Source organism: Apteryx rowi, unplaced genomic scaffold, assembly GCF_003343035.1.
Source record: "Apteryx rowi isolate R43461 unplaced genomic scaffold, aptRow1 scaffold_755, whole genome shotgun sequence".
Lineage (NCBI taxonomy): Eukaryota > Metazoa > Chordata > Aves > Apterygiformes > Apterygidae > Apteryx > Apteryx rowi.
The window spans coordinates 199,204-211,377 of NW_020451044.1; the positions used below are offsets into that span (position 1 = coordinate 199,204).

The window sequence follows — 12,174 nt, forward strand, 5'->3', positions numbered from 1 at the left end:
CCCCCATCCCGGCGCCGCCGCGGGATCCCCTGCCACGGCTGGCCGCGACGCCCCGGCCATGCCACAGGCAGGATGAACCTGCCGGCGCCCGCGCGGGACGGGGCCGAGCCCGGCGTTTTGGCCACACTCACCGTGCACGCGGTGCTTTCGCTGTCTGACAGCCGCTGGTGCAAGTCAAACCAAAGCGTCTGGAAAAGGGCAGGGGAAAAAAACAAAAAACACAGGTGAGCGCGGCGGGCTGAGCTTGTACCTTGTACCGTCCCCTCGCCAGGGCGGGCGGGCAGGTGCTCGCCACGCACTGCGCACCGCTAAGCGGCAGCCCAAGGAGCTCCGCCGCACCGGGCGGGAAGTCCTCCCGAAGGGGGAAAAAAATCACAGCCCGTCTCCCTGCCCCGCTCGGCAGCCTGCCCTGAAAGCACTTCCATACGGGAGGATTTGGGAAACAATTTCACCTTCAGGCCCTAGATGGAGTAAGAAAGACAGCCTTGGCGAGAGCCTTCGCCTCTTTTTTTTTTTTTCCTTATTATTTAACTACAAGTCACAGTTAACCATCCAGCAGTCACTAGCTGCTGTCAGCACCAATACATCCAAAGTCATGTCCTCCAGTATCAGCACTGGCAGCAACCCAGGCCTCGCCGGGGGCCGTACGAGCTATTGGCACGGAGCTGGGGACGGTTGTCCCCTGCTTTGCAATGCAGCCATGGACACATTTGCGCTCGGTTGCAGACAGCACATAGTGCACATAAGCAGCCAAAATTGCAAAAGTCCCCCGGGCCTTGCACTGCCCCGTTCTGGCCCTCTCCAGCCATCAGGGACCTTGTGTGGGATCGCCAGGGATTTTTCTTCCTAGCGGTCAGGCCAGGGGTGTGAGCGCAGGCACGGGCAGCACAGGCAGCCCCTGGCGCCAGCGGGACGGGGCCCAGAGCTGGACACAGGGCTGCAGGGTGCTGCTGCAGGAAGCTACCTGGTCCCAGCCCTCTCCCGCACGCACGATTCACGAGCCCAAACTGGCCAGAAGACAAAAGGTGGCTGCGCGGTGCCGCTCGAGGGTGGCAGGAGCGGTGGGACTGGCCCGGGGGCTCTGCCCCGCAGCCAGGCAGGGCCGTGGATGGCGCTGGAGCCCTTGCACAGCAAGGCGCGACAGCCGCACGAGCAGAAACCGCCACAACGCCCCTCCTTTACCTTGTCCTCCAGCCTGCCGATGAGCTCGGCTAGCCTGTTAATCTGCACTTCCAGCCCTTCCTCCTTGGCGTCCGGAGAACCTGCGAGCAGAGGAGCAGCGGTGCAGCGCGCGGAAGCAGGGGCCGTTTGGGTTTTCCCGGCAGGAGAGCCTGGCCGAGCCCCGCCGCCGCTCCGGAGAAGGAGAGCGCTACAGGGATGCACCGGGAAGGCTGATAGCTGCTGCGGGGGCCGCAGGATTTGGGCACGGAGGTGACTGCGCCCCTGGCCCCCGCCGCCACCGCCTCTGCGGACACCCGGGCGCGCTGGTGGCAGTAGCCGGCCCTGGCTGCCGTCGCGGCACCTTTCCCTGCCCGCGGGCCGGGCCGCAGCAGGGCACCGGAGTCACTTACCTGTCTGGAAGCTTTTCCGGTGCTCCTTGGGCACGAGTCTGCTGTTCGGGGAGTAGCTCGGCACGGGGCTGTCGTACCAGGTATCCACCAGCCCGTGGCCAGCTTTACTGCGGCAGTGCCTGCGAGGGAGGAGCGGGCGTCGGAGACGGCAGGGCTGGAGCCCCCTTCCCGCGGCGCCCGTCGGCCCTCGCCCCACCGGCCGGACGCGGCACCGGGCAGTGGCGAGGAGGGGCAGGTCGCCACGAAAACGACCCCTTTCTGCTGCTAGACCGAGGAGGGGGCTTTTAAAAAGACACGAACCGGCCGGCTAACGGGGCGGGGGAAGCTCTCGAGGAGCTCCACTGCCCTCCTTTTGGGGCAGATGCTGCCCTACTCGCAGACCGTGACTGCAGCGCACGGCCCTCCGGCTCTGCCTGCTCGCACGCACGCAGCGGCCGAAACCCGCCACGATTACAGTCCGCTGCCGCTCACGGCTCCACGAGGAGCTCGCGGCGGCTCGCAGCTCACGCATCCCGCACTTAGCTGTCAAGGGAGCTGCTTCCGGGCTGCTCTCGTCCCCCAAACCAGCCAGCGTCCTCCTACCTGAAGTTTTATACAGGGCTGGGAGGAGCAGGTCTGGCAGACGGTCCCGAAAAGCGGCCCCACGATAAGGAGGCGAGAACAGCTCTAAAGGTAGCTACGGTGCGCGCAATAATCCCGCTGTTGTGCACTGAATAATCCCCTGTCAATAGGCAGGAAATTATGCAAGAACACACAGCGATTTCTTTTTGATCACAGTTTAACGAGGCGTCGCCGGCTTGCGCTCCTTGCTCCCACACTTCATTTTACAAGCCTCTACTTCTGTGCTTTTTGGGCCGCCTCTTTGTTTTCGTGCTGACAAGTGAGATAATTTGGGGGGTTTGGGGGGGGGTTATCATCTCCATGAGAAAACAACCACAATACGCTTCATTACGTCCAGGGCCCACCCACCCGCTGGCAAAGAGAAGAAAGCAAAAAGTCTTTCAGGAGCTCTGATTGCTCCATCCGCAGTTGGACTCGTTTCCTCTCCACTGCTTCCAGCTCGCGCTTGCTTTCTTCCACGTGTTTTGCATTGCGCCTCACACGAGGGTTTGGGGCAGGCCAAAAGGAGGAGAGGAAACCAATGAGGGTCGATGAAGCCAACAGCCCTGCACCTAGGAAAGCTCCCGAGATGTTGTCCGAGCTGCCCAGGCCCATTTAGGTGTCAAATGCACAGGCAAGGTTGTTTTACTGTGAATATTTCTTAGCACCATTGAATTAGAGCTTCTTCATCTCGGCAACAGCGTGTGCAGGTCGCCTTGGGAATCGGGAGTCGTGCTGAAGTCCAAGTGTCGGCAAGAGCAGGCAAGGCCAGGAGCTTCTCTCTTCTTCTGCCCATCCCTGGGAAAACCACTGGGGACAAGCGTGTGACAGCACTGTGCTTCGGGGGAGCGTCGGCTGGCCCCGTCCCGCGAGGGCTGAGATCGCGCCACGGGGCAGAGCCGGCTGGGGAAAGGAGAGGAGACAAAGCCAAGCCGGGAAGCCAGCCGACCCTCCCCTCGGCCCAGCGCAGCGAGCGTGCTGCCGGCCGACCGTCCCCAGGAGCCGCCGCAGCCCCGGAGCCCAGGGCGCTCGCACGTCCCCTCGGCTCCCTTTCGAACGCCGCTGCGCTGCCGGCACTGCGTCCCCGTGTCCCAAATACCAACGGCTCCCGCGAGACCAGACTGCTGCTCTGGCAGCCCGGATGCGTCCGCTGAGGTTAAAACCCGAAACGCCACGGACGCGTCGCTCCTCCTATTAAGCGAAAGGTCGGCAGCCYGGCGAGCGGCTGTGTCTCCCCTCCGCCCGCACGGTGCACGGCGCTAGCTGCGGTCCCCAGCCACCAGGCYAGGAAGGGGCTGTTCTCATCGAATGGCAAGATCTGCCCGTCACGAAACGCTTGGGCACAGCCAGGTCTGCTTCTCCCGGGAGAAACCAAGGGAAGCGGGATTTAGCTGGCCCAGCTTTCAGCTAGGCTGCAGGGGCGTGAGGAAATCCAGGCTGCCCCCGAATCCCAGGCAGCAGGTACCTGTCTGCACCCACGCAAACAAATGGCCAAAGGAGCCGGGGATGCCAAGCGTTCCGGGTGGACTTCAAGGCTTGTAAGGGCAAACAGCTGCCCGGAGGCACAGAAGGGCAGTCCGGGCGAGCTCRGCCCACCGTCCCCTAGCAGCTGGGGCACCAGGCCCATTTACTTCTGGGGTCAGTAGAGACTATCCAGGGAGCTCAGAAGAACCTGGCTATCGACAGCTCTACATCAGCATTAAAACCAATCAAAAAGAGATGGGAAAAGCAAAAGAGAAAAGTTCATCTCACCCCCCCGCTCTGCTTTTGTCAAACCGCAGTTTCTGCGGTTCCCCAGCTCAGGCTGAACGCTGCCAGGAGACGGTGCCCCGCTCCCATCTGCTGATCTGCCAGGTATTGAAAATAATACACTCTACAGGCACCCTTGCGACCTGCTGATTTTCAGATATGGCAGGAAACAGATTCTCTTCATGAGCATCTGATAGTCCCCGAAACAGTTTCTATGGCAACGTGTCCTGGTTACAGTCRGTGATCTCGCTGCTCCAGGGAGACGAGTGACATCCGAACGCGCGGGAAGGCTGGGCTGAGGTTTGGGCCGTGGTTCTGGATGTCCCGTACGTTTTAGCTCTGACTGCACGTGAGAAAAGAAATCCTGAAACTCCTCTCCTCTGCCTTTTCCAGACTCGGAGCATGTCCCGGGCGCGGTGAGAGCCTCCGGCCGAGGGCGAAGCAGGTCATTCGCCGCCGCCGCTGGGAGCCCCGGCTGTGCCGAGACGGAGCACAGGACGCTGGTACTGACCCGTATTACCGCTGCCTGGCAGAGGGGCAACGCTTTCAGCCTCCTTTTTGCCACCGTTTCTCTGTGACCGTCTTTCAGCTGGATCCTCGATATCAGCACTTCATAAGAGCAGGGGTTTCCGCAGTGGCACATAAACAGCGGAAAGGAGGAGTCTGAAAACCCCCCAAAGCGGGCTGCAGACCGCGAAGCCGCCTTGGCAATGCAGTGGGTGGGCTGGCTGCCAGCCCCGGTCGCAGCCGAAAAGTTTTGCRAGCACACGAACGACGATGAGCTGATGACGTCGCCGAGCAAAGCCCAGCGGGGCTCCTCGAGGGTGAAGGTGGGGGAAACGCCTGGCGCCGCCTCCCGATTTGGAAACCTGCCGAAGCATCTCCCCTCGCACGGCTCACGGGTGGAGAGGGTGCCCGAGGCTGCACCGTAGGGCCGGGGGAAGGAGGACAGGACAGAGCAGTGGAGGAAAGCCCTGAGGGCACTTGAGGAGGCCGGGCAGGAAGGCGAAGAGGAGGAGGATGGTTTGGTGGTGCCACCAAAAAGCTTACGGTAGGCGCCGAGGACCTGAGGACCTGGGAGGAGGGAGAGGGGTGCAGGGAGGAGTGCTTAGACAAGACTAACCACGAGCAATCGARCGGCCCAAAACGCCGAGCTCAGAGGCACTCTGGGAAAACACAGGTCATTGCATTTTATCGCCTTCGCCAGCTAAAGTGTGCAATAAAAACATCCCAAGGTTCAATGCTTGCAAACCAGAGAGGAAGGAGAGAGAAAAGCAGGATGAGATGTAGCCTCAGGCTCCTCCGACCTTCTTTTAAATCGTTATTTGTTAATAAAACAGACCGAGAGAAATACTGTCCCGGCAGGGAAATGGCCAATATTAYACTCCTTCGTGAGCACTCCCTCTTAGGTGCTCTCATTTGCTGCAAGGTTATTTCTTTTCCTACCAAGAGAATGACTATCCCACTTCCGCGTCAGTAAAGCCAGCAACCGCAGCCCAGCAGACAGCGCTGTGCAGCCCAGTGTCCTCAGGCCGTCCAGTGTGCCGGCCACCGCTGCCGGGAGCGAGCCCCGGGCTCCCTCTTCGCTCCCGTACAGACACTCATCACACGCAACTTCCCTCCCCTCGCACGAGCCACGCTGACGTGAGCCAGAGTGGGGACGTGCCCCGATGGAGCCTGCTGGCCCTGGAGCCTGCAAGCCTCAGGCAGCATCGGCCTGGGAGCACACGCAAAACACGGGTCTGGCGGCGGCTATCTATCTGGACCAAAACTTATCTGTTTTTGGCATTGTCTGTCTTTTTGGCCTTTGCCTGCACAGCCCACCAATTTATCTGAGCTTCCCATTGCGCTTCTTTGAACAACTTTGACAAAAAGTTGTCCTACCAAAAGATGACCGCAGAAGAGCCAAGCAGGCAAAAGAGCAAAGAAGCCTTCACCTCCTTCTCCCTGCRCCCACAATAAAATAAAATACTCAGCGAGAAGGCCAGCTAAGAAGCAAGCAGGTTCGTCTGAAGGCCAGGGAAGAGGAGGCACCACGGACCTGGCGGGGTTGGTTTGCTCGTCGATGGCGTCGACGGCGCTCTCCACGGAGCTCAGCAGCGACTGGGTCTGGTTGGCCGTCTCCTTCAGCAGGAAGCGGGTCACGAACTGGTCCACGTTGCTGCCACTTTCGTACACCTGCGAAGGAAGACAGCGAGGCCCGTGAGCCCCCAAGCCGCCGAGGGGACAGCCACGTGCTTGCGTCCCCACCGCCCCCAAAGGGCCACCTCGGAGTGGCCGTGGAGCAGCCTCCCCTTGCCCTCCTCTCCTCCTCCCTGCCCGTCCATGCCCGCGAGGGGCAGGCAGAGCCCACGCACCTGCCCGCCCAGACGGATGCACCAGGGAAAGGGGTGCTCCTGCGGGACCTGCTGCCTCCGCCAGCACGGGGGGCTGGTGACGGCCCCGTCCCCCCAGCCGTGCACATGCAGTCATGGCCATGCCCGCCCAGGCTGTAGACGCTGCAGAGCCCGGCCAAAGCTTGCCGCGTTGCGGGGCTCACATGGGGTTTGAGACTCCGGGGATGACCTAGCTATTCCCAGCAGAGGGTCGGCACTGCACTGGCAGGCGTCAGCGCAGGGTTTTTTAACCAGCCTCCTTCTCCTCATCTCTTCTCTTACATTTCCCTTTCTGATGTGCATGTTAGACACGAAACCCTCTGGGAATGCAGAGGGTCTCATGGGAAGGACTCCAGCAYTACGGTTTCTTTATTCCTCAAACATTACAAACCTGCCAGCCCCAACCTGAGCAATGCTCCCACCGGCCGGCCGCCAGAGAAGAGCTGATGGCTGAGAGCGAAGCTTTAAAGGACACCAGACAATAAATGTTGTAACCTCCTTCCCCAAGGGCTGCTGGCACGGAGAAATGCTAACGTTGCTAAAGGGCACCAGTAGCTCCCCTCGGGACCTGGCCATCTTTAGCCCGCCCTGGTTTCCTCGGGAACCCCAAAGCAGGCCTTGTGCAATTGCACACATCTATCCGGATACCCTTTTCCTTCCCTTTAACCTCCTGGGCTGCGTTACGAGCTCTTCCTCTCCTGCACATGCAATAATACAGGTTGCCTTTTTGGAGACCGCCTGAAAAAGCTTTGAATGCAACCACTCCATTCACAGCAGCTCCAGAGCAGAGGGCTACCTCTGGGTGGCTTTCCACCGCTCACACGGACAGCACATGGTCCCACAGTGTCTGTCAGCACCGGGGCCCAGAAGAGCCTTGTGAAAGCCTTGTGGCCTACGTCCATAACCACCCACTCATCCTGCTCTTGTGGGGACACATGAATCAGAACCAAGACCCAGGAGCTACTGTATTTATAAAGAACTGTGGACTAAAATAAGCGTCTATGTCCACAGGCAGATAGTTTATCTGAACGCATAAAGCAGCAGGGGACCACGCACAAATGCCCCAAATATGCCAACTGGCTGAAGGTTATTACCTGTGGTGTTGCAGGGAGCATACTCAACCCCTGACCAGGAGGTGGGCATGCCTTCGCTTCCCGAGCCAGCGGCTCCCAACAGCCCTCCCTCAGGCCGACAGCCCAGAAGTGCCAATAGATGCTCAAGGGCAGCTACGTTTTTCACTTCTCCTCCTCGGGTTGCTGCTGGCAGAGCAGCGCTCCTGCCTTTGGGGATCCCATCTTTCGTCTCCTCCGCTTGCTTTGCCCTTTATTTTAAGCTGCTCTCGCTTTAATTTGCTGCCCAGCCAGGCCCTGGCAGATGCGCTGGAAGCCGGGATGGCCAAATGGCAGGGCTGTTTGCTCTTGACTAGCTTCCAAGGCATTTTTGTTTAGCAGCAACATTTTCTAATTGAGGCGCGTTGCGGCAGACATCTGTTCCCCAGTTTTGACTCACTCTTCATGAAGAAGCCACCCTCAACCTTTCCAATCCTGCTTAATACTCTTGAATATCTCTCCAGCATGCTATTAGCTGTACTATTCAAAAAGGTCACCAGCACAGTTCCTTGCCAAGGTGCAAATGAGACATGCAACAGAGACTGGGGTCTCTGTCTGTGAAGCACATAGAYGCTCCACTATCGATACCTTCGGCATTATGTGTGGGACAGACTTTTAAGGTACATGATGGGAACAAGACCTCTCTAAGCGGGCTCCTGCTGCCATCCCGAGTGTTTCCCAGCAGTCRCGTGGCTCCCCGCATGTTCCCTGGTTAGCTGCATGTCAGCAGCGTGCGGAGGCACAGGAGCTTGGCACAGGAGCGAGGAGACCCACRCACGCACCCAGTGAGCCGAGCGTGCCCGCACAAGGCAGAGCCGCTTCTCCACGGAGGCTACCAAAGACCAAGACTGAGCCTGCATCTTCCTGAGTGTCAGTACGGCGTCTTGGACTGTGCTGTCTGGCATTGCTTGGCGAGAGGGGCTGCGGGGAGCAAGGCATGTGAGCACCTCTTTACCAGCCATAAATAAAACAATGTAGAGAGGCAATTTACCTAAAGTTTGCTATCATCTTTAGCACGACCTTAAATTAAGCTTAAAAAGCTTCAGAAAGTTATTTAGTGTCTTAGTACGTGACAGCACGATCTACCCACCTAAGAAGCCCTTGGCCAGCGTTGCCTCAATGCTATTAAATGTCAAGCTGCCTCTTTATCTCTGCACTCACATGGAAAGACACTTCAGACACAGCCATCTTTCCCTCACCTACTGGTGCTCATTAATTAGAACATGCTGTGCATAAATCAATTTTCCTCCTTCCCATATTACTGTGATGTGGAAAACCAGCGTGGTCAACTCAATATTAAAGTAAAAGGGATTTGATACAATTAACACTGCTCTCACTGAGCCAAAGGCACCTTTAACTCAAGTGCAAAAGGCTATAGCAATCACCACCTAGTGCACACGGGAGATCGCTGGCATATCGTACACKGGAGACCACTAGTATATCTTACATTTACAATGGCTGATGCATGAAATGGGCTTTTGCAAGGGACTGAGGGTTTGCAGAAATCATAGGCTTTGCTATAGTATGCAGGGCTCTTTGATCGTCACTGGTCTGCAACCAATTTGAAGGAGCTGGTTCACATAACTGAACGTGTCAGCGCTGCAAGCTATTTCCCCAGGCGCATATTTGACTTTACAAACACAGGCAAGGCTGGGAAAGCCGGCAAAAAGGAGCAAGGAGCGAGTCAGTGCCTGTAACCTGAGCAGAAGACACAACTTACTATAGTACAGACAGACAGCAAAGAGTAACAGGGACCTGTCTCACCCCAGGGTCCAACACAAGCTGCTTGGGACAGTACCACAGTCCCAGAAGGGGCTGCAAAACGCCCCATCCTCACCTCTGCCACGAGGGCTGCTCATTTGCACTCGAGAGAGCAGTTGAGGGGAAACTTCAAGTTGCCCTAAGCACCTTGCAACGTGTCACAGGCCTTTACCCAAGCAAGCTTTGCACATTCGCAGCTCAGCGTCCCACACGCACTGGCTCAGGGTGCACCCAGCCGCCACAGCGGGCTCTGGGGCCACTGGACCACGCCAGGTCCTGGGCGAGAAGCAGAGCCTACGGACAGGCGGAAACAGGGAACCGGCAGCATCCATCACAGCAGCTCTCGGTGCCCACAGCAGCGTCCTGCAGTCGGGTATGTCCTGAGTAGGAAGGCATCAAATCTGCTGCATCCTTTAAAAACCAGTCATGTAAGACTGCCCTGTGTCCAAGCGCGACCCACGGCGAACCATGCCGACCAACGCTCCTCTGGCGAGGTGCTCTGAGAGCAGAGCTGCTCGACTGGAAGGATTATAGCCCTCAGCAAGGGCAAACAGCTTTCAGGAGAAATTGCTCCCTGCAGGTCCAAACAAGAAAAATCCTAATATTTTGGCTTCAGGATTTTTTTCCTGAAGAGAGAGAAGAAAGCTCTGAATAGTTTGGGACTCAAGACAGGACAGAGACCGACTACAAAGCAGAAATGCCTTCAACAAGAGGCACACTGCTTTCAGCTCCAGAGAAGCACAGAGCTTTTGTGAAGGAAGATGAGCTATTCATGCTCCAAAGAGAGTTCGGTCCTGCCTTGTTCATGTCGCAAGAAGTTTTCGGAGAGGTTTGTCCCCACTGGATTGAATGGGTGCAGGAGCACGCCCTCAGCGGGCGAGTTACATCCCCATATTTCTGCACAACAGAAGCTCACAAGTAAATGCAACCCCTCCCATGACAGTAAACACTTTAAAAAATGTTTTGCCCATACAACTGGTCCACCTAGTGTGCCCAGGACCCTTGTTGCCCCAGCACAGCCCTCCCGTTCTCCTGCCAACGGCACCCAGTAGTATCCTGGCCTTTCTCACCTCCTGTGAGCCACCAGCAGAGGCAGGGCACCAGCCCAACTGGACCGACAYCAGCCCAACCAGTCTGGCACCGGCCCAACCAGACCGACACCCAGACTGACACCAGCCCAACTGGACCGACACCAGCCCAACCAGTCTGGCACTGGCCCAACCAGACCGACACCCAGACTGACACCAGGCCAACCGGACTGACACCAGGTCAACCGGATCGACACCAGGCCAAGCAGGCCATTGGCCAGACTRCATTTGGCTGAAGTTCACCACTGAAGGCACCTCTTTAAGGTCAGAGCTACAAGATTTTTCAATGAAAGGAAAAGGCTCATCTAAACCCAAGCTCCCCACCATCACTTTTTCTTCTCCTGGTAAAACGCCACGGACCCACCCTGACACACCAGCGCTCACTCCGACCACCTGTGCAGGCAAACCCCAGGCCACGTAGCCCTTTCCCGCGTCCCTCTGGGCAGCACRGACACATGCCTGCGTGCCGGCAGCTCTTGACAGGACCCTCCTACGTGACTCACAAGTTCTTGCTGCCGTGACATGCCAACAAATGCCAACAAGCTTCCTTGACGAGGAGAGCTTGCACAGGCAGTGCCTGGAGGGCAGGACAAATCCCTCCCCAAACTGCCCGTTCCCTACCTGCCCCCCGGCCTCGATAAAAGCCGTTGCGCTCACCGGGGACCTCGCTAAGCTCCAGCTCCGAGCAGCAGCTCTAGGAGGGACAAAGCTGGCCCAAAGCGGGAGCCCAGGGGAGGCAACGCTGCAGGGGATCGGCAGGACTGCTGACAGCGTTTACCGCGTGCTGCTGAACACCCGGCCCCGGCGCTACCCTGCGTCGCCAGAGCTCAGGTAGGGGCTTTCCCCTCCTTGATGCTGCAGCTGCCGCGGGGAGGCTTCCGAGCAAGCTCTCCCCTCCGAGGCGCAGAGCGCTGCCGCCGACGGCTGGAGCCGGGACGCCGACAGCGGAGGCCCCGAGGTGCCGCTCCTGAGGATGCATCTGAGCACACCTTTGCCCGGTTTGCGCAATCAATCAAAGCTCCACGCACGCAAATGGGGCTGGGTTTACGGCCAAGAGCTTACCGAGGGTCTACTGCCATGGCAATCAGAGCGGCTCCGGGGTAGCAAGACGACCGGGTGGGCCTTTAGTTGCTATTTTGAATCACAAAAGATTAGTGCACTAAAGGAAAATGCTTTTGCAATCACAAAACTGGTCGCATGGCTAATTTCTCACCTCCGATTCGATCAGCGAGTACAAACTTCCGGATGGCTCCTTGAGCTAGTGCCTCTTTTAATAAAGTCTCTCCAGCAGAAACCCCCCTAATCTTAGCCACAGGTCTCTTGTGCATGCACACGCCGTTTAAAGGGCCTGCAGAGAAAGCCTTTCCTCTGGTCATGCTCTAACCAGACCCCCGACCAGCCCCCCCGACCTGAATCGAGGTTAAAAAGCCTTACTCTGGAAGGTGAAAGGGTTAATTTTATTCAYGGGGTCTTTCCCATCCACTCTGCTTCAGGCTAAGAGTGTTGAACTCATTGCAGACCTTTGCTTTGATGAACAAGAGATACAGATGAGAGAYTTATCAGAAAATCCCAGATCTGAGGAAACCGCAGAGAGACAGCGAGGCTGCCAAGAGGGGACGGGGAGTCAGCGCAGCCAAGTCAGACAGCCACGTCGCTACGATAACAGCGTCATCCCCGAACAAAGAAATCCAGCCACCAACTTACGGCTTTGCCATYGGCCTGCTCCTGACTCTGGCACTTTAGGTAATTTTTTGAGGCAGCCCCGTATGCTTTGCACGTCTCAGTCTCCCAGGCTCACCAAGCGATTTGAGACCGCAATGCCATTCCTAAATTGTKCCGGTACTTGGATTAAAAGGCAGTGGGAGCGATTTTACTGCTGGGCAGCGTCACTCTTGAAGCAGCTGGAAAGGCTCAGCAGAAG

At 57.8% G+C, this 12,174-nt stretch overlaps 1 protein-coding gene across 1 annotated transcript in view; it reads right to left on the bottom strand.

Moving 5' to 3' along the window:
• Nucleotides 1-12,174, bottom strand: part of NECAB2 (N-terminal EF-hand calcium binding protein 2) — a gene marked incomplete at its 5' end in the record, with an annotated part of 123,503 nt that overhangs the window by 1,840 nt on the left and 109,489 nt on the right. Inside the window, 4 exons of the mRNA XM_026088158.1 lie at nt 105-188; nt 1,183-1,262; nt 1,572-1,690; nt 5,962-6,098. Coding sequence (XP_025943943.1) covers nt 105-188; nt 1,183-1,262; nt 1,572-1,690; nt 5,962-6,098 — 420 coding nt within the window. The remainder of the gene's footprint in view (nt 1-104; nt 189-1,182; nt 1,263-1,571; nt 1,691-5,961; nt 6,099-12,174) is intronic.